General features: G+C 42.5%; 1 protein-coding gene across 5 annotated transcripts in view; it reads right to left on the bottom strand.

Moving 5' to 3' along the window:
- Window positions 1–24,856, bottom strand: part of LOC128703374 (uncharacterized) — a 42,204-nt gene extending 17,348 nt beyond the window's left edge. For all 5 annotated transcript variants that reach the window (XM_070104635.1, XM_070104631.1, XM_070104634.1 and 2 more), the window contains exons 1-6: window positions 24,695–24,856; window positions 20,334–20,923; window positions 17,059–17,375; window positions 16,658–16,756; window positions 9,920–10,116; window positions 31–88 (exon numbers count right to left, since the gene is read on the bottom strand). In XM_070104635.1, the coding sequence (XP_069960736.1) occupies window positions 31–88; window positions 9,920–10,116; window positions 16,658–16,756; window positions 17,059–17,375; window positions 20,334–20,922 (1,260 nt within the window). In that variant the 5' untranslated portion in view covers window position 20,923; window positions 24,695–24,856. The remainder of the gene's footprint in view (window positions 1–30; window positions 89–9,919; window positions 10,117–16,657; window positions 16,757–17,058; window positions 17,376–20,333; window positions 20,924–24,694) is intronic.
- Between the last annotated feature and the right edge of the window lie 1,276 nt (window positions 24,857–26,132).

The raw sequence follows: 26,132 nt of genomic DNA, 5'->3' as shown, positions 1-26,132 counted from the left end.
ATCTTTAGTTACTTACAGAGACCCACTGACCTTGCCAAGGTCCTGGAGATTATCTTTAGTTAACTTGCAGATACTCAGTCCTCGTAGCCTGCAAGAAAATAATGTTCCAAGGTATAATACAATTGCAACTTGTTGACTCAGACATATGTACAACATCTGGGTATCTTTATTGTAGACGTTTCGCCCACCAGTGGCTTCATCAGTGCAGTACAAGAACGTTATGTGAAGGCACAGATTGATTAATGATTCTCAACATGGTTTTACAAAGGGGCGTTTCTGTCTTACGAATTTACTAACTTTTTTCACTAAGGTGTTTCAGGAGGTAGATCATGGTAATAAGAACATAAGAAAGGAGGAACACTGCAGGAGGCCTGTTGGCCCATACTAGGCAGGTCCTTTACAATTCGTCCCACTAACAAAACATTTGCCCAACCCAATTTTCAATGCTACCCAAGAAATAAGCTCTGATGTGAAAGTCCCACTCAAATCCAACCCCTCCCACTCATGTACTTATCCAACCTAAATTTGAAACTACCCAAAGTCCTAGCCTCAATAACCCAACTAGGTAGACTGTTCCACTCATCTACTACACTATTTCCAAACCAATACTTTCCTATGTCCTTTCTAAATCTAAACTTATCTAATTTAAATCCATTACTGCGGGTTCTCTCTTGGAGAAACATCCTCAAGACCTTATTAATATCCCCTTTATTAATACCTATCTTCCACTTATACACTTCGATCAGGTCTCTCCTCATTCTTCGTCTAACAAGTGAATGTAACTTAAGAGTCTTCAATCTTTCTTCATAAGGAAGATTTCTGATGCTATGTATTAATTTAGTCATCCTACGCTGAATGTTTTCTAACGAATTTATGTCCATTCTGTAATATGGAGACCAGAATTGAGCTGCATAATCTAGGTGAGGCCTTACTAATGATGTATAAAGCTGCAGTATGACCTCTGGACTTCTGTTGCTTACACTTCTTGATATAAATCCCAGTAATCTATTTGCCTTATTACGTACGCTTAGGCATTGCTGTCTTGGTTTAAGGTTGCTGCTCACCATAACCCCCAAGTCCTTTTCGCAATCTGTATGGTTAAGTTCTACATCATTTAACTTATAAGTACTAGGGTTATGGGCACTCCCAAGCTTCAGAACCTTGCATTTATCTACATTGAACTGCATCTGCCACTTTTCTGACCAAGAATAGAGTTTGTTTAAATCCTCCTGAAGTTCCATAACATCTACGTTTGAATCAATTATCCTACCTATCTTTGTGTCATCGGCGAATTTGCTCATATCACTAGTAATTCCTTCATCAAGATCATTGATATTAAGAGGGACATTAAAAAGGGGATAAGAAAAGCTAAAAGGGACTATGAAATTAAAGTTGCTAGGGATTCTAAAACTAATCCAAAAAGTTTTTTCCAGGTATATAGAACAAAAGTCAGAGATAAGATAGGTCCCCTTAAAAATAACTATGGGCATCTTACTGACAAAGAGAATGAAATGTGCTCGATTTTAAATAATTATTTTCTCTCGGTTTTTACACAGGAAGATACTAATAATATTCCGGTAATTAATTTTTATAGTGGATCAGAAGAAGATAAATTATGTAACATCACAGTCACTAGTGAAATGGTTGTGAAGCAGATAGACCGACTGAAGCAAAATAAGTCGCCGGGTCCTGATGAGGTTTTTTCAAGGGTTCTTAAGGAATGCAAAATGGAAGTCTGTGAACCATTAACTAATATTTTTAATTTATCTCTTCAAACAGGTGTAGTGTCTGATATGTGGAAGATGGCTAATGTAATTCCTATTTTTAAAACAGGGGACAAGTCGTTACCGTCAAATTACCGCCCAATAAGCCTGACCTCAATTGTAGGCAAGTTGCTAGAGTCAATTATAGCTGAGATTATAAGAAGCCATCTCGATAAGCATAGCTTGATTAATGATACTCAGCATGGATTCACAAGAGGCCGGTCTTGTCTAACTAATCTATTAACTTTCTTCAGTAAAGCTTTTGAGGCTGTTGACCACGATAAAGAATTTGATATTGTTTACTTAGATTTTAGTAAGGCATTTGATAGAGTTCCGCACCAAAGACTGTTGAAGAAAGTAGCAGCTCATGGCATTGGGGGAAGGGTGCTCTCGTGGATCGAGTCATGGCTCACAGACAGGAAGCAGAGAGTGTCCATAAATGGGGTTAAATCCGAGTGGGGATCAGTAACAAGTGGCGTTCCACAGGGATCAGTCTTGGGCCCGTTGTTGTTTATAATATATATCAATGATCTTGATGAAGGAATTGCTAGTGATATGAGCAAATTCGCCGATGACACGAAGATAGGTAGGATAATTGATTCAAACGTAGATGTTAGGGAACTTCAGGAGGATTTAGACAAACTCTACTCTTGGTCAGAAAAGTGGCAGATGCAGTTCAATGTAGATAAATGCAAGGTTCTGAAGCTCGGGAGTGCCCATAACCCTAGCACTTATAAGTTAAATAATGTAGAACTTAGCCATACAGATTGCGAAAAGGACTTGGGGGTTATGGTAAGCAGCAACCTTAAACCAAGACAGCAATGCCTAAGCGTACGTAATAAGGCAAATAGATTACTGGGATTTATATCAAGAAGTGTAAGCAACAGAAGTCCAGAGGTCATACTGCAGCTTTATACATCATTAGTAAGGCCTCACCTAGATTATGCAGCTCAATTCTGGTCTCCATATTACAGAATGGACATAAATTCGTTAGAAAACATTCAGCGTAGGATGACTAAATTAATACATAGCATTAGAAATCTTCCTTATGAAGAAAGATTGAAGACTCTTAAGTTACATTCACTTGTTAGACGAAGAATGAGGGGAGACCTGATCGAAGTGTATAAGTGGAAGATAGGTATTAATAAAGGGGATATTAACAAGGTCTTGAGGATATCTCTCCAAGAGAGAACCCGCAGTAATGGATTTAAATTAGATAAGTTTAGATTTAGAAAGGACATAGGAAAGTATTGGTTTGGAAATAGGGTAGTTGATGAGTGGAACAGTCTACCTAGTTGGGTTATTGAGGCTAGGACTTTGGGTAGTTTCAAATTTAGGTTGGATAAGTACATGAGTGGGAGGGGTTGGATTTGAGTGGGACTTGCACATCGGAGCTTGTTTCTTGGGTGGCATTGAAAATTGGGTTGGGCAAATGTTTTGTTAATGGTATGAATTGTAAAGGACCTGCCTAGTATGGGCCAACAGGCCTTCTGCAGTGTTCCTCCTTTCTTATGTTCTTATATGTTCTTATATATATTATAAACAACAATGGGCCCAAGACTAATCCCTGTGGAACACCACTTGTTACTGATCCCCACTCGGATTTAACCCCATTTATGGACACTCTCTGCTTCCTGTCAGTGAGCCATGACTCGATCCACGAGAGCACTTTTCCCCCAATGCCATGAGCTGCCACTTTCTTTAACAGTCTATGGTGCGGAACTCTATCAAAAGCCTTACTAAAATCTAAGTAAATAATATCAAATTCTTTATCGTGGTCAACAGCCTCAAAAGCTTTACTGAAGAAAGTTAATAAATTAGTTAGACAAGACCGGCCTCTCGTGAATCTATGCAGAGTATCATTAATCAAGCTATGCTTATCGAGATGGCTTCTTATAATCTCAGCTATAATTGACTCTAGTAATTTGCCTACAATTGAGGTCAGGCTTATTGGGCGGTAATTTGACGGTAACGATTTGTTCCCTGTTTTAAAAATAGGAATTACATTAGCCATCTTCCACATATCAGACACTACACCTGTTTGAAGAGATAAATTAAAAATATTAGTTAATGGTTCACAGAGTTCCATTTTGCATTCCTTAAGAGCCCTTGAAAAAACCTCATCAGGACCCGGCGACTTATTTTGCTTCAGTCTGTCTATCTGCTTCACAACCATTTCACTAGTGACTGTGATGTTACATAATTTATCTTCTTCTGATCCACTATAAAAATTAATTACCGGAATATTATTAGTGTCTTCCTGTGTAAAAACCGAGAGAAAATAATTATTTAAAATCGAGCACATTTCATTCTCTTTGTCAGTAAGATGCCCATAGTTATTTTTAAGGGGACCTATCTTATCTCTAACTTTTGTTCTATAGACCTGGAAAAAACTTTTTGGGTTAGTTTTAGAATCCCTAACAACTTTAATTTCATAGTCCCTTTTAGCTTTTCTTATCCCCTTTTTAATGTCCCTCTTAATGTCAATATACTGATTCATAAGATGACCCTCGCCTCTTTTGATACGCCTATAAATTCCTTTCTTATGCCCTAGTAGATATTTCAGCCTATTATTCATCCATTTTGGGTCATTTCTCTTTGATCTAATTTCTTATATGGAATAAACGTTCTTTGAGCAGCATGTATAGTGTTCAGAAAACTGTCATATTGATAGCTCTCTTCGTTACCCCAGTCAACAGATGATAAGTGTTCTCTAAGCCCATCGTAATCTGCTAAGCGAAAATCTGGGACTGTTACTGAGTTATCGCTACTGTCGTACTTCCATTCAATGCTAAATGTAATTGATTTGTGGTCGCTAGCACCCAGTTCCTCTGAAATTTCTAAATTGTTAACAAGGGATTCATTGTTTGCCAGAACTAAGTCAAGCAGGTTATTTCCCCTTGTAGGTTCTGTCACAAACTGCTTCAAAGAACAATCCTGAAATACTTCTAAGAAGTCGTATGATTCTAAATTCCCAGTCAAGAAATTCCAATCAATATGACTAAAGTTAAAATCTCCTAGAATTACTACATTATCGTGCCTTGTGGCCCTAACAATTTCCTCCCATAGTAGTTTCCCCTGGTCCCTATCTAAGTTTGGGGGACGGTATATCACTCCTAAAATCAGTTTTTCATGCCTCTCTGAAAATTCTATCCAAACAGACTCTGTATGTGTTACTTCAGACTTAATACCCGTTTTTATGCAACAGTTCAAGCGATCTCGGACATACAATGCCACCCCACCCCCCTTCCCGATACTTCTATCTACTTGGAATAATTTAAAACCCTGAATGTGACATTCCGCAGGCATGTCCCGACTTTTTGAATTAAACCACGTCTCAGTAATGGCAAATACATCAATGTTACTTGCACTAGCAACTAATCTCAACTCGTCCATCTTATTCCTAGCACTACGGCTATTAGCATAATAAACATTGAAAGACTCTCCTTTCTCTTTACCCTTCCTGCTCATTTCTGTTTTTCTACTAAACCTATTACTGTCCTTATCACCCAGTATCACTGGCTTTTCAATATCTACCTCGTTCTGCTTATTACTAGTTCTCCTAGAACTTATAATATTACTACACTGGGACTTCACTGTTTTCCTGCCAAAACCCATAACACTAACTATTCCTAGTTTAAAGTCCTAACAGCTCCCTCCACTGCAGTTGTCAGTGCTCCCACCCCAGACCTAGATAAGTGAACCCCATCCCTGGCATACATGTCATTTCTGCTATAGAAGAGGTCCCAGTTGTCAATGAATGTTACCGCATTTTCCTTACAGTATTTGTCCAGCCAGCAATTGACACCAATTGCCCTGGACAACCATTCATTTCCAACTCCTCTCCTTGGCAAAATACCACATATGACAGGGTTCCCACCCTTCCTCCTAATTATTTCTATTGCTGACCGATACTTGCTAATCAGGTCTTCACTCCTACATCTGCCAACATCGTTGCCTCCAGCACTGAGACAGATAATAGAATTGCTCCCATTAACTCTCATGATGTCATCCAGACGGCTAACAATATCCTCCATCCCAGCTCCAGGAAAGCAAACTCTCTGTCTCCTACTCCTGTCCTTCAAGCAGAACGCCCTATCCATATACCTAACTTGGCTATCCCCAACAACAACAATATTCTTACCTTCCTTGGTGTCGTTCGTCGTGACGTTCCCAGTAGTCGACTCACATTCGTCGGGTAGCACTGAGAATGCATTAGATGTTTCCACAACAGTTTCCACGGCAGTCTCTTTCTTCTTCATCGTTTCTACCTTTCCATTCGTCTTCTTGATCGTCAACTTCGTTCCCTGCTGTCCAGCCACTGACCAGTTTCCTTTCTTGACCTGAGGACTCAAAACAGGAGGACTACTACGAATCTTCTTGTTTTCCTCGGTCAGTCGCCGAATCTCCATCTTCGCCATCCTCAATTCTTCCTTAAGCTGTTGGTAAAGTTGCTCGATGGAGGGCATCTTGCTTCAATTCGTAGAGAGCGCACAAACAGGTCTTCACAGAGCTAAGTACACGTCACCACTAAGTACACGTCACAATGTACTTAGTTGGTTGACAAATAGACAGCAGAGAGTTTGCATAAATGGGGAGAAATCAGAATGGGGACAAGTCACAAGCGGTGTTCCTCAAGGGTCAGTGTTGGGCCCGTTGTTGTTCACAATTTATATAAACGACATAGATGAGGGAATAAATAGCGACATAAGCAAATTTGCTAATGACACCAAAATAGGCCGTCTAATTCATTCTAATGAGGACATTAGAGCACTCCAGGACGATTTGAATAGACTGACGCAATGGTCGGAGAAGTGGCAGATGCAGTTTAATATTGACAAATGCAAAGTTCTAAATGTTGGACAGTTAAATAACCATGCCACATATAAACTAAATAATGTAGATCTTAATACTACTGATTGCAAAAAGGATTTAGGAGTTCTGGTTAGCAGTAATTTAAAACCAAGACAACAGTGCATTAGTGTTCGCAATAAATCTAACAGAATTCTTGGCTTTATATCAAGAAGTATAAATAATAGAAGTCCTCAGGTTGTTCTTTAACTCTATATATCCTTGGTTAGGCCTCATTTAGACTATACTGCACAGTCCTGGTCACCGTATTACAGAATGGATATAAATGCTCTGGAAAACGTACAGAGGAGGATGACAAAGATGATCCCATGTATCAGAAACCTTGGTATAAACCTTGGTAATAAATACCAACAAGTTGGTTTAGAAAGACACGCAAGCAAACACTATGACATTAGAAATGATCAAGGTCCCAGGACCGAAACGTTTTCTAATATATATGTCATAGTGTTTGCTTACGTGTCTTTCTAAATCAGAAACCTTCCCTATGAGGATAGACTGAGGAACTGAATCTGCACTATGAGGATAGACTGAGGTCCCTGAATCTGTACTATGAGGATAGACTAAGGGCCCTGAATCTGCACTATGAGGATAGACTAAGGGCCCTGAATCTGCACTCTCTAGAAAGGCGTAGAATTAGGGGAGATATGATCGAGGTGTATAAATGGAAGACAGGAATAAATAAAGGGGATGTAAATAGTGTGCTGAAAATTTCCAGCCAAGACAGGACTCGCAGCAATGGTTTCAAGTTGGAGAAATTCAGATTCAGGAAGGATATAGGAAAGTACTGGTTTGGTAATAGAGTTGTAGATGAGTGGAACAAACTCCCGAGTACAGTTATTGAGGCTAAAACGTTGTGTAGTTTTAAAAATAGGTTAGATAAAAACATGAGTGGGTGTGGGTGGGTGTGAGTTGGACCTGACTAGCTTGTGCTGCTGGGTCTGGTGCCGTGCTCCTTCCTTGAGTGGAGGTGACCAGACTGGGTGGGTCATTGGGATAATCCGGGGGATGGGTCATTGGTCTTATCCAGGGGGGGGACATGGACCTGTTCTTATATGTAAAAGAGGGGGGGGATCAGTCCCTCAGTGTTGTGGAACACTGGGAGATGAGGGGGATCAGTCCCTCAGTGTTGTAGAACACTCGGAGATGAGGGGGATCAGTCCCTCAGTGTTGTGGGACACTGGGAGATGAGGTGATCAGTCCCTCAGTGTTGTGGAACACTGGGAGATGAGGTGATCAGTCCCTCAGTGTTGTGGAACACCGGGAGATGAGGTGATCAGTCCCTCAGTGTTGTGGAACACTGGGAGATGAGGTGATCAATCCCTCAGTGTTGTAGAACACTGGGAGATGAGGGGGATCAGTCCCTCAGTGTTGTGGAACACTAGGAGATGAGGTGATCAGTCCCTCAGTGTTGTGGAACACTGGGAGATGAGGTGATCAGTCCCTCAGTGTTGTGGAACACTGGAAGATGAGGTGATCAGTCCCTCAGTGTTGTAGAACACTGGGAGATGAGGGGGATCAGTCCTTCAGTGTTGTGGAACACTGGGAGATGAGGTGATCAGTCCCTCAGTGTTGTGGAACACTGGGAGATGAGGTGATCAGTCCCTCAGTGTTGTGGAACACTGGGAGATGAGGTGATCAGTCCCTCAGTGTTGTGGAACACTGGGAGATGAGGTGATCAGTCCCTCAGTGTTGTGGAACACTGGGAGATGAGGTGATCAGTCCCTCAGTGTTGTAGAACACTGGGAGATGAGGTGATCAGGCCCTAAGTGTTGTGGAACACTGGGAGATGAGGTGATCAGTCCCTCAGTGTTGTGGAACACTGGGAGATGAGGTGATCAGTCCCTCAGTGTTGTGGAACACTGGAAGATGAGGTGATCAGTCCCTCAGTGTTGTAGAACACTGGGAGATGAGGGGGATCAGTCCTTCAGTGTTGTAGAACACTCGGAGATGAGGGGGATCAGTCCCTCAGTGTTGTAGAACATTGGGAGATGAGGTGATCAGTCCCTCAGTGTTGTGGAACATTGGGAGATGAGGTGATCAGTCCCTCAGCGTTGTGGAACACTGGGACATGAGGTGATCAGTCCCTCAGTGTTGTGGGGCACTAGCAGATGAGGTGGTCAGTCCCTCAGTATTGTGGAACACTGGGAGATGAGGTGATCAGTCCCTCAGTGTTGTGGAACACTGGGAGATGAGGTGATCAGTCCCTCAGTATTGTAGAACACTGGGAGATGAGGGGGATCAGTCCCTCAGTGTTGTGGAACACTGGGAGATGAGGTGATCAGTCCCTCAGTGTTGTGGAACACTGGGAGATGAGGTGATCAGTCCCTCAGTGTTGTGGAACACTGGGAGATGAGGTGATCAGTCCCTCAGTTGTGGAACACTGGGAGATGAGGTGATCAGTCCCTCAGTGTTGTGGAACACTGGGAGATGAGGTGATCAGTCCCTCAGTGTTGTGGAACACTGGGAGATGAGGGGGATCAGTCCCTCAGTGTTGTAGAACACTGGGAGATGAGGGGGATCAGTCCCTCAGTGTTGTGGAACACTGGGAGATGAGGGAGATCAGTCCCTCAGTGTTGTGGAACACTGGGAGATGAGGAGATCAGTCCCTCAGTGTTGTAGAATACTGGGAGATGAGCGGGATCAGTCCCTCAGTGTTGTAGTTAGTAAGGACTTCCGTAGTCTTGAAGACTCCAACTCTACAACAACTGTATTGTAGAGTTAGTGTACCATCCACACTGATGGAGGGATACTAACAGTGATGGAGGGATACTAACAGTGATGGAGGAATACTAACAGTGATGGAGGGATACTAACAGCGATGGAGGGATACTAACAGTGATAGAGGGATACTAACAGTGATGGAGGGATACTAACAGTGATAGAGGGATACTAACAGTGATGAAGGGATACTAACACTGATGGAGATATACTAACAGCGATCGAGGGATACTAACAGTGATGGAGAGATACTAACAGTGATAGAGGGATACTAACAGTGATGGAGGGATACTAACAGTGATGGAGGGATACTAACAGTGATGGAGGGATACTGACACTGATGGAGAGATACTAACACTGATGGACCGATACTAACATTGATGGAGGGATACTAACAGTGATAGAGGTATACTAACAGTGATAGAGGGATACTAACAGTGATAGAGGTATACTAACAGTGATAGAGGTATGCTAACAGTGATAGAGGGATACTAACAGTGGAGGTATACTAACAGTGGTAGATACTGTGATGGAGGGGATACTAACAGTGGTAAAGGGATACTCACTCACAGTGATACTGTTGGTGTTCTGTTAACGGGAACCACACCTCGTCCTGTAGGAGTGACATCTGTTGTCTTGCGTCCTCCTGTTGACTCTGTTGATGCTGCTGTCCCTGTTGTTCACGTTGCTGCTGTTGATCCTGTTGCTGCAGTTGTTCCTGTTGCCGTTGAGAACGGCGACTGCGGTCTCGACCCTCCGTTACCTGTAACCATTACTGTTGGTTTTAGTGAAATAAGGGTAATTTAGCTTTATAACGCTGCCTTTATTGCTACGACGTTTCGCCTGGCTTTACTACTGCGGTGTTTCGTCCACCTTTATTACTGCGATGTTTCGCCCGCCTTTACTACTGCGATATTTCCCCCACCTTTACTACTGCGATGTTTCGCCCGCATTTACTACTGCGAGGTTTCGCCCGCCTTTACTACTGCGATGTTTCGCCCGCCTTTACTACTGCGATGTTTCCCCACCTTTACTACTGTGACGTTTCGCCCACCCTTATTACTGAGACGTTTCGCCCACCTTTACTACTTCGACGTTTCGCCCACCTTTACTACTGCTATGTTTCGCCCGCCGTTACTACTGCGATGTTTCGCCCACCTTCATTAATGCGACGTTTCGTCCACCTTTACTACTGCGACGTTTCGCCCGTCTTTACTACTGCGATGTTTCGCACACCTTTACTACTGCTATGTTTCGCCCACCTTTACTACTGCGACGTTTCGCCCACCTTTGCTACTGCTGTTTCTCTCACCTTTACTACTGCGATGTTTCGCCCATCTTTACTACTGCAATGTATCGCCCACCTTTACTACTGCTACATATCGCCCATCTTTACTACTATGTTTCGCCCACCTTTACTGCTGCGACGTTTCGCCCACCTTTAATACTGCGATGTTTCGCCCGTCTTTACTACTGCGATGTTTCGCCCACATTTACTACTGCAACGTTTAGCCCACCTTTACTACTGTGGCATTTTGCCCACCTTTGCTACTGCTGTTTCTCCCACCTTTACTACTGCGATGTTTCGCCCACCTTTACTACTTCTATGTTTCGCCCACCTTTACTGCTGCGACGTTTCGCCCACTTTTACTACTGCAATGTTTCGCCCGCCTTTACTATGTTTCGTCTGCCTTTAATACTGCGATGTTTCGCCCACCTTTACTACTGCGATGTTTCGCCCACCTTTACTACTGCGATGTTTCGACCACATTTACTACTGCAACGTTTCACCCACCTTTACTACTGCTGTTTCGTCCGCCTTTACTACTGCGATGTTTCGCCCACCTTTACTACTGCTATGTTTCGTCCACCTTTACTACTGCTATGTTTCGCCAGACTTTACTACTGCGATGTTTCGCCCACCTTTGATACTGCTGTTTCGCCTGCCTTTACTACTGCTGTTTCGCCCGCCTATACTACTGCGATGTTTCGTCCACCTTTACTACTGCGATGTTTCGCCCGCCTTTATTACTGCGATGTTTCGCCCACCTTTACTACTGCGATGTTTCGCCCGCCTTTACTACTGCGATGTATCGCCCGCCTTTACTTTCTGCGATGTTTCGTCCACCTTTACTACTGCGATGTTTCGCCCGCCTTTACTACTGCGATGTTTCGCCCACCTTTACTACTGCGATGTTTCGCCCTCCTTTACTACTGCGATGTTTCGCCCGCCTTTACTACTGCGATGTTTCTCCCGCCTTTACTGCTGCGACGCTTTGCTCGCTAAGAACTTCATTACCATGTGAAAAACCTGAATATTAGTTAGTAGTAGTAAAGTTATCTTTATTAGTGAGTGAGAGTGAGTTATCTTTATTAGTGAGTGAGAGTGAGTTATCTTTATTAGTGGGTGAGAGTGAGTTATCTTTATTAGTGGGTGAGAGTGAGTTATCTTTATTAGTGAATGAGAGTGAGTTATCTTTATTAGTGGGTGAGAGTGAGTTATCTTTATTAGTGGGTGAGAGTGAGTTATCTTTATTAGTGGGTGAGAGTGAGTTATCTTTATTAGTGGGTGAGAGTGAGTTATCTTTATTAGTGAGTGAGAGTGAGTTATCTTTATTAGTGAGTGAGAGTGAGTTATCTTTATTAGTGGGTGAGAGTGAGTTATCTTTATTAGTGAATGAGAGTGAGTTATCTTTATTAGTGGGTGAGAGTGAGTTATCTTTATTAGTGAATGAGAGTGAGTTATCTTTATTAGTGGGTGAGAGTGAGTTACCTTTATTAGTGAGTGAGAGTGAGTTATCTTTATTAGTGGGTGAGAGTGAGTTATCTTTATTAGTGGGTGAGAGTGAGTTATCTTTATTAGTGAGTGAGAGTGAGTTATCTTTATAAGTGGGTGAGAGTGAGTTATCTTTATTAGTGGGTGAGAGTGAGAGTTATCTTTATTAGTGAGTGAGAGTGAGTTATCTTTATTAGTGAGTGAGAGTGAGTTATCTTTATTAGTGGGTGAGAGTGAGTTATCTTTATTAGTGGGTGAGAGTGAGAGTTATCTTTATTAGTGAGTGAGAGTGAGTTATCTTTATTAGTGAGTGAGAGTGAGTTATCTTTATTAGTGGGTGAGAGTGAGTTATCTTTATTAGTGGGTGAGAGTGAGTTATCTTTATTAGTGAGTGAGAGTGAGTTATCTTTATTAGTGAGTGAGAGTGAGTTATCTTTATTAGTGAGTGAGAGTGAGTTATCTTTATTAGTGGGTGAGAGTGAGAGTTATCTTTATTAGTGAGTGAGAGTGAGTTATCTTTATTAGTGGGTGAGAGTGAGTTATCTTTATTAGTGGGTGAGAGTGAGAGTTATCTTTATTAGTGAGTGAGAGTGAGTTATCTTTATTAGTGAGTGAGAGTGAGTTATCTTTATTAGTGAGTGAGAGTGAGTTATCTTTATTAGTGAGTGAGAGTGAGTTATCTTTATTAGTGGGTGAGAGTGAGAGTTATCTTTATTAGTGAGTGAGAGTGAGTTATCTTTATTAGTGGGTGAGAGTGAGTTATCTTTATTAGTGGGTGAGAGTGAGAGTTATCTTTATTAGTGAGTGAGAGTGAGTTATCTTTATTAGTGAGTGAGAGTGAGTTATCTTTATTAGTGGGTGAGAGTGAGTTATCTTTATTAGTGGGTGAGAGTGAGAGTTATCTTTATTAGTGAGTGAGAGTGAGTTATCTTTATTAGTGAGTGAGAGTGAGTTATCTTTATAAGTGGGTGAGAGTGAGTTATCTTTATTAGTGGGTGAGAGTGAGTTATCTTTATTAGTGAGTGAGAGTGAGTTATCTTTATTAGTGAGTGAGAGTGAGTTATCTTTATAAGTGGGTGAGAGTGAGTTATCTTTATTAGTGGGTGAGAGTGAGTTATCTTTATTAGTGAGTGAGAGTGAGTTATCTTTATAAGTGGGTGAGAGTGAGTTATCTTTATTAGTGGGTGAGAGTGAGTTATCTTTATTAGTGAGTGAGAGTGAGTTATCTTTATAAGTGGGTGAGAGTGAGTTATCTTTATTAGTGGGTGAGAGTGAGAGTTATCTTTATTAGTGAGTGAGAGTGAGTTATCTTTATTAGTGGGTGAGAGTGAGTTATCTTTATTAGTGGGTGAGAGTGAGTTATCTTTATTAGTGGGTGAGAGTGAGTTATCTTTATTAGTGGGTGAGAGTGAGTTATCTTTATTAGTGGGTGAGAGTGAGTTATCTTTATTAGTGGGTGAGAGTGAGTTATCTTTATTAGTGGGTGAGAGTGAGTTATCTTTATTAGTGGGTGAGAGTGAGTTATCTTTATTAGTGGGTGAGAGTGAGTTATCTTTATTAGTGGGTGAGAGTGAGTTATCTTTATTAGTGGGTGAGAGTGAGTTATCTTTATTAGTGGGTGAGAGTGAGTTATCTTTATTAGTGGGTGAGAGTGAGTTATCTTTATTAGTGGGTGAGAGTGAGTTATCTTTATTAGTGGGTGAGAGTGAGTTATCTTAATTAGTGGGTGAGAGTGAGAGTTATCTTTATTAGTGGGTGAGAGTGAGAGTTATCTTTATTAGTGGGTGAGAGTGAGTTATCTTTATTAGTGGGTGAGAGTGAGTTATCTTAATTAGTGGGTGAGAGTGAGTTATCTTTATTAGTGGGTGAGAGTGAGAGTTATCTTTATTAGTGGGTGAGAGTGAGAGTTATCTTTATTAGTGGGTGAGAGTGAGAGTTATCTTTATTAGTGGGTGAGAGTGAGAGTTATCTTTATTAGTGGGTGAGAGTGAGTTATCTTAATTAGTGGGTGAGAGTGAGTTATCTTAATTAGTGGGTGAGAGTGAGTTATCTTAATTAGTGGGTGAGAGTGAGAGTTATCTTTATTAGTGGGTGAGAGTGAGAGTTATCTTTATTAGTGGGTGAGAGTGAGTTATCTTAACTAGTGGGTGAGAGTGAGTTATCTTAATTAGTGGGTGAGAGTGAGAGTTATCTTTATTAGTGGGTGAGAGTGAGAGTTATCTTTATTAGTGGGTGAGAGTGAGTTATCTTAATTAGTGGGTGAGAGTGAGTTATCTTAATTAGTGGGTGAGAGTGAGAGTTATCTTTATTAGTGGGTGAGAGTGAGTTATCTTTATTAGTGGGTGAGAGTGAGAGTTATCTTTATTAGTGGGTGAGAGTTATCTTTATTAGTGGGTGAGAGTGAGAGTTATCTTTATTAGTGGGTGAGAGTTATCTTTATTAGTGGGTGAGAGTGAGTTATCTTTATTAGTGAGTGAGAGTTATCTTTATTAGTGGGTGAGAGTGAGTTATCTTTATTAGTGAGTGAGAGTTATCTTTATTAGTGGGTGAGAGTGAGTTATCTTTATTAGTGAGTGAGAGTTATCTTTATTAGTGGGTGAGAGTGAGTTATCTTTATTAGTGAGTGAGAGTTATCTTTATTAGTGGGTGAGAGTGAGTTATCTTTATTAGTGAGTGAGAGTTATCTTTATTAGTGGGTGAGAGTGAGTTATCTTTATTAGTGAGTGAGAGTTATCTTTATTAGTGGGTGAGAGTGAGTTATCTTTATTAGTGAGTGAGAGTTATCTTTATTAGTGGGTGAGAGTGAGTTATCTTTATTAGTGAGTGAGAGTTATCTTTATTAGTGGGTGAGAGTGAGTTATCTTTATTAGTGAGTGAGAGTTATCTTTATTAGTGGGTGAGAGTGAGTTATCTTTATTAGTGAGTGAGAGTTATCTTTATTAGTGGGTGAGAGTGAGTTATCTTTATTAGTGAGTGAGAGTTATCTTTATTAGTGGGTGAGAGTGAGTTATCTTTATTAGTGAGTGAGAGTGAGTTATCTTTATTAGTGGGTGAGAGTGAGAGTTATCTTTATTAGTGGGTGAGAGTGAGAGTTATCTTTATTAGTGGGTGAGAGTGAGTTATCTTTATTAGTGGGTGAGAGTGAGAGTTATCTTTATTAGTGGGTGAGAGTGAGTTATCTTTATTAGTGGGTGAGAGTGAGTTATCTTTATTAGTGGGTGAGAGTGAGAGTTATCTTTATTAGTGGGTGAGAGCGAGTTATCTTTATTAGTGGGTGAGAGTGAGTTATCTTTATTAGTTGGTGAGAGTGAGTTATCTTTATTAGTGGGTGAGAGTGAGTTATCTTTATTAGTGGGTGAGAGTGAGAGTTATCTTTATTAGTGGGTGAGAGTGAGAGTTATCTTTATTAGTGGGTGAGAGTGAGTTATCTTTATTAGTTGGTGAGAGTGAGTTATCTTTATTAGTGGGTGAGAGTGAGTTATCTTTATTAGTGAGTGAGAGTGAGTTATCTTTATTAGTGTGTGAGAGTGAGAGTTATCTTTATTAGTGAGTGAGAGTGAGTTATCTTTATTAGTGGGTGAGAGTGAGAGTTATCTTTATTAGTGGGTGAGAGTGAGTTATCTTTATTAGTGGGTGAGAGTGAGTTATTTTTATTAGTGAGTGAGAGTTATCTTTATTAGTGGGTGAGAGTGAGTTATCTTTATTAGTGGGTGGAAGTGAGAGTTATCTTTATTAGTGGGTGAGAGTGAGTTATCTTTATTAGTGGGTGGAAGTGAGAGTTATCTTTATTAGTGGGTGAGAGTGAGTTATTTTTATTAGTGAGTGAGAGTTATCTTTATTAGTGGGTGAGAGTGAGTTATCTTTATTAGTGGGTGAGAGTGAGTTATCTTTATTAATGGGTGAGAGTGAATTATCTTTATTAGTGGGTGGAAGTGAGAGTTATCTTTATTAGTGGGTGAGAGTGAGTTATCTTTATTAGTGGGTGAGAGTGAGTTATCTTTATTAGTGGGTGGAAGTGAGAGTTATCTTTATTAGTGGGTGAGAGTGAGTTATTTTTATTAGTGAGTGAGAGTTATCTTTATTAGTGGGTGAGAGTGAGTTATCTTTATTAGTGGGTGAGAGTGAGTTATCTTTATTAATGGGTGAGAGTGAATTATCTTTATTAGTGGGTGGAAGTGAGAGTTATCTTTATTAGTGGGTGAGAGTGAGTTATCTTTATTAGTGGGTGAGAGTGAGTTATCTTTATTAGTGGGTGGAAGTGAGATTTATCTTTATTAATGTGTGAGAGTGAGTTATCTTTATTAGTGGGTGAGAGTGAGTTATCTTTATTAGTGGGTGGAAGTGAGAGTTATCTTTATTAGTGGGTGAGAGTGAGTTATCTTTATTAGTGGGTGAGAGTGAGTTATCTTTATTAGTGGGTGGAAGTGAGAGTTATCTTTATTAGTGGGTGAGAGTGAGTTATCTTTATTAGTGGGTGAGAGTGAGTTATCTTTATTAGTGGGTGGGTGTGATCAGTATGTGGGCGTACCTGGAGCCTCAGAATGGGGTGTGGGCGGGAGTGGGCGTGGTCGTCCGCCCACGTGTAGAGACGCACACACAGGCGAGCCACACCCACATAGTTCAACAGCTGTCAAAACATGATAGGCTTAGGTGCCAATTCATAGGCCTATTCACCCCCCAAATTTTTTTGACCCCCCTCCCTCACTCAAAAAATTCATGGGCAGAGTTTTTTAAATATATGATTTCTAAATAATTGATTTTTTTTTAGTTTAAATAGAACGTAATGTGTGTGTGTGTGTGTGTGTGTGTGTGTGTGTGTGTGTGTGTGTGTGTGTGTGTGTGTGTGTGTGTGTGTGTGTGTGTGTGTGTGTGTGTGTGTGTGTGTGTGTGTGTGTGTGTGTGTGTGTGTGTGTGTGTGTGTGTGTATACCTGTACAGTGGGGCAGCGTCGGAGGCTGGACGTAGAGAGAGCAGCGGAGAGGTGACCGTGAGATCCAGCATCCGTAAGATACCGGAAGCGGAAGTTGGCCTCTGGCTGGTACACGAACCTCAACTCTGGATCGAGGTCCATGACCCTCCCTGGACCGGGGTCCACAATCCTCCCTGGACCGGGGTCCACAATCCTCCCTGGACCGGGGTCCACAATCCTCCCTGGACCGGGGTCCACAATCCTCCCTGGACCGGGGTCCACAATCCTCCCTGGACCGGGGTCCACAATCCTCCATGGACCAGGGCACTTTTCTCCATCTATTACACAAAATATACAGCTAATGTCACATATGGGGACTGATCCCCCACATCACAACACCGACTGAAGAAACTTGCTAGGCAAGACAAACCTTTTGTGATGTGTCTTATTCTTCAACTATCTTATAGTTTTAAAAATAGGCTGTATTAAAAGCGGATAGTAGATAGTATACTACAAATAGATAGTTGAAGATTGAGACACTTATGCAACATATGGGAATCTTTATTTAAGAAACGTTTCGCCACACAGTGGATTCATCAGTCCAATACAAAGCAGAAAGATGCAAGGAGAGGAAGAGATTGAGGTAGTCAGTCCCTCAACCTGGAGTCGATGTGTTCAATCCATCAATCTTGTAGAATGTAAAGCATAGGGCCGTAGACATGGCTTATATACTGTAGTCCTCACAGAAGCACAGCAGACGTAGACCACATTCACGATGCACTTCTCGAACAGGGTAAAGATCAAACCAGAGAGTGGGACAGTCAATGACTCGTCCAAGGTAGCACTTGCAGCTGTCGTCAGTGGCAGACTGCAAGTCAAGTTTAATGCGATTCTGTCGCTCAAAGAGACTTTCGTTGTCGTCTGTACTGACGACACCGAGGCTGAAAAACTCATTACCACCACTGCTACGAGATCAGGGATTTATTGTCTTGGCTCTGAGGACCAGGAGAACTGTGTTCCTCAAGAGACTCGACAAGCTCATCACTGCCCAGGCTACCGAAGAAATCAAGTCGTCCATTGAAGCACAGAACCCTTGGGCCAAGGTGGAATTCATTACCAAAATACCCAATGCCCCCTCCATGCTGAAGGTCACCTTCAGTGACCTCAACATGGCAGCCAGAGCTCTTGCTGGGGGACTGGCTTTTCACTACTTCCACATCAATCCAGCCTTCATCGAAGTAGAAAAAATCATCAAATTTCAGTGTTCCTACTGTTACTCATACCTACATACCACCAAAAACTGCCCTGCCAAGAATAAGTTCTGCTCCACCTGCGGCCAAGAAGGTCATGACTTCAAGACGTGCACTACTGCCTCTCCACCTAAATGCTTGAACTGCAAGAATGATCACCATACTCTTGCTGCCAAGTGCCCAACCAGACGAGATATACTTAAGAAACAACTCCAACAGCGAAATAAACCCACTGCATAAGCGACTACATATGCTGCTGTTACCAAGCTTCAAGCAGATACTACCAAGATTCTTCAAGCCACACAAGCTGCATCTACCACTTCTTCGCCAGCTCTTGCTGGCGACTCCACCAAGATTCTTTACTGCATCATGTATTCTCAAGTGCAGAATGTAGCTGAACCTGGTTCCTTCAACACCACCATCAACAAACTCTTCAAGCTAACGTGCCTGGTTTCACATTCCCTGCATCTCCACCTTCCACAGAGATCATAAAATCCACTGCAAATGTCGCCAACATTACCGCTGCTCCACCGCTACCACACCTTCCTCCCGACACAGAGATGGACCAATCAGAGACCACTGAGACGCCGACCGATTCCACCAATGAGAGTCCACCAGCACCTGCTTCCACCTCCGTTACAACGGACCAGTCAAACGCCACCAGCCAAGAAGGTTAAAACACAAGAGCCTTGGGATGCATCCCTACGTACTACCGCCACTCCTTCACAAGAAGTCCACTGCTTGCCTGGTGTATACTTCTACACAACCAACCAGAATGAGAACGCAATGTACACTCCAGAAAAAACCATACCCCCGGCCGGGATTGAACCCGCGGTCATAGAGTCTCAAAACTCCAGCTCGTCGCGTTAGCCACTAGACCAGCTAGCCACAATAAAATTCATCCAACTAGGTATATTTCTACACCATAGGAAGGTTAGCACAGGCACCTCTGTGACCACAAATGCAAGTGGTCACAGAGGTGCCTGTGCTAACCTTCCTATGGTGTAGAAATATACCTAGATGGATGAATCTTATTGTGGCTAGCTGGTCTAGTGGCCAACGCGACGGGCTGGAGTTTTGAGACTCTATGACCGCGGGTTCAATCCCGGCCGGGGGTATGGTTTATTTGCAATCGTGTCATTACGATTTCTTGAGTCAAGTACACTCCAGAAATTATTCAACACCTCCACAACGGGACAGTCAAGTTCACCTGTGACTCAACTCGATCATTCACCACTGAATCCCTGATCAACCTACTCTCAAAAAGTCACCGCTTTCTGGCACTCGACTACACCACAAGGAAGAAATTCAGGACTCTCCAGAATGGGGCTGCCGAAGACGGTACCCTCATCTAGCAGGACTGTCAATGATCAATCACCGTGAAGGCAAGTTTCCCCAGCACTTTGCTGCATGCTAAAGCTGGGGTGTGGCTCCAAAATGAACCCTGTAATTGCTGCCTCCGCCCTCCTGTGCTGCTGAAGATGCTAAACGAGAAGATACTTCCCACTTGGGGAGTCACCGCAAGACAGAAGAAGTCACCCTCCAACCGGAGGGCCCCAAGAAAGAATACAGAAGAAGGTGAACGACACCCCCCGCCCGAGAGGCCACCGCCGGGTCGCCATCTGGGGAAGTCCCGGGCCGGAAGTACCGGCAAATGCACAACAACAACCTATGCTGTACATTCTACAAGATTGATGGACTGAACACATCGACTCCAGGCTGAGGGACATATTACCTCAAACTCCTCTCCTTACACCTTTCTGCTTTGTATTGGACTGATGATGCCACTGTGTGGCGAAACGTTTCCTCAATAAAGATTCCCATATGTTACATAAGTGTCTCAATCTTCAACTTGTCGGTTTTGAAAACCATTCATCACAAATAAATAGTTGTTGGGCAATTATGTGAGGATTGAGAAAGACCTGCCTAGTATGGGCCTGTAGGCCTACGGCTGTGCTCTGTTTTTTATGGCTTTATTGCTTACCTATCCTCTAAATTATGGGTTAATTGAGATAGTAAGTTGATGTGGCTTATGAACTGGCTTACCTGGGTTGAATGGAAATGTTAGAAGGCTTCCAACTAAAGGAGATGGGTGTTGAAGGCTTCCATTCACGGCTGAGAGTTGAGGAATTGATGGCTGGGGGTCGTGAGTTGACCTACGGACGTCCTGAGTACTTGTACTCACAAGGGGATACGAAATGGTTATAGGCTGGAACTCTGCACTTGCGCCTGGGCGCTCAATCTGCAATTGTTGAAAGTTCTCAGCTACTGAGGGCAGATAACATAGTTGACCAGCAGTGCTTGCTGTGTCACGGACATGCTGAGTTTGACCACTGTTGTTGTTGCTGCTGCTGCTGCCTGCTGTGTTTCCCGTGAGTGCTGCAGGATGCTGGGCTCCCTGCAGCATCTTGCTGACCACACACTCCTGGCCAGAACCAGGGCCAGGACTCTGGCTCATTGCTGGACTCGACCCGGGCCACTGTGGATGGATGTCATCCCCTTTCCTTGCAGGCTCCAGGGGCCTGGATGCCAGGTGGTTGACTGAGGTGCCATCCACCAGGACGGGAGTCTGGACGGTTGATGGATGGTGAGGAGTGGATGACATCCGCTGATGTAAGCCCTTCTCAAGCCTCATCCTGTTTACCAAACAAATTCACAAAATAAGTGTCTGTCATATACCCCCGCATAACGATTACCTCCGAATGCGACCAATTATGTAAGTGTATTTATGTAAGTGCGTTTGTACGTGTATGTTTGGGGGTCTGAAATGGACTAATCTACTTCACAATATTTCTTATGGGAACAAATTCGGTCAGTACTGGCACCTGAACATACTTCTGGAGTGAAAAAATATCGTTAACCGGGGGTCCACTGTATATATATATATATATATATAAATATATATATATATATATATACACATATATATATATATATATATATATATATATATATATATATATATATATATATATATATATATATATATATATATACATATATATACATATATATACATATACATATATATACATACATATATATATATATATATATATATATATATATATAGGGAGTAGAAACACATAGACAACATCTCAGAGCTATATCTCAAATACTTCGTCCAGCTCCCCGACGGCGAGCCGTGTTCCCAAAATGCTGCAGGCATTTACCCTCTGGATTGCAACACTGAGTCTCTGAAAGAGGAAGCTGGCCGCCCTGTGATCCTTGGTTTCTGCGATGAGTTTTTCATCCAGCTCTTTGAGGAACTTTAGAGCACACTTGCCCCATGCTCCAAGTGTCTCCAACCCTACTGGGATGAAGTTATAGCAAAGGGGAAGGTCTTCATATTTGTGGGTCTTCTGGGTCTCCCTGTAGCTGTCAGCTCCACCCCCTTCCACTACGGAGTATGGCAAGTAGGTGCCTGCCAATGTGGCGGCACAGGTGTAGTCCCAGGCAATCTGCTTACCATCCTTCCAGGGTAGCATAGTGGCTCCATCAGGACGCTTTTGACTTCCGTCAGACCTCTGTACTTGGGGTTCCCGTTGAGCTGGGCAACGGGCTGTGGCGAGGCTTCTCTTTATAATGTCATTGATCTCCTCATGTCTGGCATACTTCCCTTCTGATGTGTGACACACGAGACTATGAAGTCCGAATTGATCAGCTGTCGCCCTGCCGCAAATACATCTATGTTCGGCGAGGATGGGGTCGAGTCGAGTGCCCAGAGAGGAACTGGGAACAGCTAAAAGGAAATCTTCTGAATGTGATGCCTTCACCACCAGGAGACGAGCTTTGTCCTTTCCTGAGGCGTTGGTGAGGAATGTGTTGGCGATTTTTTCCATGATCGGTTTATCCCAGTGGGACTGTTTGTGCTCTTTGGGAGGAGCTGGTCTACTGGAGGAGTCTGCAAGGGTGTCCCACCACGCAATTGCTTCAATGAACCTGGGGTCTTGAGCTCCTACCGCACCTCTCAAGCGTTCAGGGACAGTCTCCTTGACTAGCCCACTGGAAGCCAAACACGAGGACAGAAATGCTGGTAAAGCTGCCTGCGTTGCCTTGCGCACCCCTCTACCCCCCAGTCTCACTGGGAGGGTTGCCTGATCCCATTGCTTGTCTTCCAGTGAAAGATTCAGGGCCTTCAGGAAGTGAGTCTTGGCAGAGTAAGACACCTTGTGAGGAAATACAGAGCATTATGGACATCAAGATCTCTTATTCTCTCCTTCATTTTCTTCAGGTCAGTCAGTTTGACCTTGAGGACCGTGTCGATGGCCTGGTGACCCAGTGGTGCTCCCAAGAAGATGCTCTTGGACGGAGTTATAGTAAAGACTTCAGGGAGGATTGTTCACACGGCTCTGATTATTTCCTGGTTCGTTGTGATGATTTCACACTTGGAGGGATTGAGGATGAGTCCCAAGGCTTCTCCCTGTGACTTCACCAGTTGTAGGTCCTCTAACACGGACTCTTCAGTACCTGCCAGAGTGCCAGCATCCAGGTACCAGATGTTGAGCTCTCTGCATAGGCTGGAAGTTAGTTCTCTTACTGCCAATCAGAAGAGAAGTGGAGCGAGTGAATCACCCTGCTGAACACCCTTTGAAGAGGTAATTTTATATTTGCAAAACAAAAGAACTAAGGGGGGTTCCTGTAGCCAGCTGAAATGAAGGGAAAAAAGCTAGGGAACCGATCCCGAACTACTGGCAAGATCACATCTCTTTTCACCATAATAAAAGCATTTCCAAAGTCAAGTTTGACTAACTATGCCCTTGTCTTCCAGTAAGTCCCTGATGTAGGCCCTTGCTGCATGAGCTGCCGCTTCACTGCCCTGAGAGACCCCAAAGCCCAGTTGGTGTGGCTGGAGTAAAGTGGCAGCCTCTAGGCCAATGTTCCTTACTGCTTCTGTGGCAACGAGATGGTGAAGAGTGTTACCAACAGTAATGGGCCTCATTCCCCCATCCTTCTTCAAAGTGCATACAAACATACATACATACATACATACATACATACATACATACATACATACATACATACATACATACTTACATACATACGTACGTACGTACAGGGGGTTTACACACAGGATGTTTACACTCACAGGATGCGGTGTGTGTGTGTGTGTGTGTGGAGCAGAATAGAAGGTCACTTGAAACAGGTGGCTTACTAACCCACCTGGCTTACTAACCCTCCTGGCTTACTAACCCACCTGGCTTACTAAGCCACCTGGCTTACTAACCCTCCTGGCTTACTAACCCTCCTGGCTTACTAACCCACCTGGCTTACTGACCCTCTTGACTTACTAAACCACCTGGCTTACTAACCCTCTTCACTAACCCCCCTGGCTTACTATTCCTTCTCGCTTACTAACCCACCTAGCTTACTAACCCTGGCATACTAACCCACCTGGCTTACTAACCCACCTAGCTTACTAATCCACCTGGCTTACTAACCCACCTGACTTACTAACCCTCCTGGCTTACTAACCCACTTAGCTTACTAACCCACCTGGCTTACTAACCCACCTAGCTTACTAACCCACCTGCCTTACTAACCCACCTGGCTTACTAACCCACCTAGCTTACTAACCCTCCTGGCTTACTAACCCACCTAGCTTACTAACCCACCTGGCTTACTAACCCACCTGGCTTACTAACCCACCTAGCTTACTAACCCACCTAGCTTAGTAACCCACCTGGCTTACTAACCCACCTGGCTTACTAACCCACCTAGCTTACTAACCCTCCTGGCTTACTAACCCACCTAGCTTACTAACCCACCTAGCTTACTAACCCACCTAGCTTACTAACCCACCTAGCTTAGTAACCCACCTAGCTTACTAACCCACCTAGCTTACTAACCCACCTAGCTTAGTAACCCACCTAGCTTACTAACCCACCTAGCTTACTAACCCACCTAGCTTAGTAACCCACCTAGCTTACTAACCCGCCTGGCTTACTAAGCCCAATTAAGCTTAGATTATTGCAACAGAACAAACCACCATAGCACACGACATTTCGCTACTTTTAAGAGCTCTATATAGAGCGAAACATCAGCTATAATTAACGTTTCGCTCAGTTGTAAGTAACCATCTTCACGCTGTTAAGTCTTGATAGTCGATGGTAAGGTCTAAATCTGTCTAACTCGGTCTAATTCTGTCTAACACGGTTTAAATGTATCTAAATCGGTCTAACTCGTTCTAAATTGGTCTAAATCGGTCTAACTCGGTCTAAATCGGTCTAATTCGGTTTAGCTCAGTTTAAATCTGTCTAACTCGGTCTAACTCTATCTAAATCGGACTAACTCGTTTTAAATCGCTCAATATCGGTCTAATTAGGTTTAAAACAGTTTCACTCGTTCTAAATCGGTTTATATCGGTCCAACTCGCTTTAAATCGGTCTAAGACAAATATCACCAACCTTAGTGTAGGGCTGAAGGTCTTGAAGACCAGCCAGAAGACCACAGAGCCAAGCAGCCGAAAAATTCGGTCTAACTCGTTCTAAATCGGTCTAGTTTGTTCTTGGACCAAGGAGAGGGAGCTGGCACTACTAGTGGCACTCGCTGTCTCCCCATCAAGCCTGGCACTAAAGGTTATTCTTGATTTCTAAGCTTATTTAAGCTGCGTCGACAACATCCGCTCTTTACTCAGTTCGTTTTGGCCGGAAATTTGTGATATAGATATATTTACATGTATATATATATATATATATATATATATATATATATATATATATATATATATATATATATATATATATATATATATACCTGGAGAGGGTTTCGGGGGTCAACTCCCCCTTGGCCCGGTCTGAGACCAGGCTTCCTGGTGTATGGAAACACACCCAATGTTTGTGCCCTTGCCGGGTATCGAACCCGGACCTCAGCGTGTGAAGCGAGAGCTTTTCCTACCAGGCCACGGGCCACTGTTTATTCTACGTAATATATCATATAATCATTGTTTATAGGTTCTAAAAAATACTAATTATGACTATAATAAAAATTAATGACATATTTTTTTATGTATAATAGGAAACTGAGTATTTATGAATTATGCTCAATATATCACCCTAAATGCAGAAAATAAACAGCAGAATGTAAAAATAAATGTGTATTTAACTTAAATACAAATTTTTAATTGAATTAATTGATTTAAAGACCAATAATAAATTTTTTACGACATTTATGAATGCCATTTGTTTTGTCAACACAGCTTGTTCTATTCACTTGACCGATTTCTCTGAAGATATCTTTTAACATGATTAATAGTAGAATTAGTCTATAAATAATGAAATTTTATATTGCTTAAATATGAAAAATGAAAGTTACATTCACTTTTTGTCCAAATAATAAATTTAATTGTAAAATATTTGGAAACGAAATTCGAAGGTAGTCAAATTTATAGTAATCGGAGGAAACTTTCGTGACAATACGCCAGCACCTTATAGGCCACCATGAAGCCTGTTGCTGTTGACTCAGATAGAGACACATTATTCCACTTACTGATATTGATGTACCTCAGAGACACGTGGCAACACTAGGTTGCAACAGTACTCTCATCTAATTGTGGTTGCAGGAGTCATAGCTCCTGGCCCCTCCGATGCCCACCTTCTCACCTCCAAAAACTCACACATCTGCACCTGAAATTAGGAACACGTGGTTCCTAGAAATTAGGAACACGTGGTTCCTAGAATTTTTTTTTAAGTCAGTAACACTCAATATTTGATTGTGGAGTTTATATATATTTATCAGCATCAATTACTTGACCTGAGTAATTTGAGTGATTACGTATATTACCTGGAGTTTACCTGGAGAGAGTTCCGGGGGTCAACGCCCCCGAGGCTCGGTCTGTGACCAGGC

The sequence above is a fragment of the Cherax quadricarinatus genome, chromosome 93 (assembly GCF_038502225.1).
Source record: "Cherax quadricarinatus isolate ZL_2023a chromosome 93, ASM3850222v1, whole genome shotgun sequence".
Classification (NCBI taxonomy): Eukaryota; Metazoa; Arthropoda; class Malacostraca; order Decapoda; family Parastacidae; genus Cherax; species Cherax quadricarinatus.
Note: the sequence above shows the minus strand (reverse complement) of the source record. Positions and strands in the feature narration are given on the sequence as shown.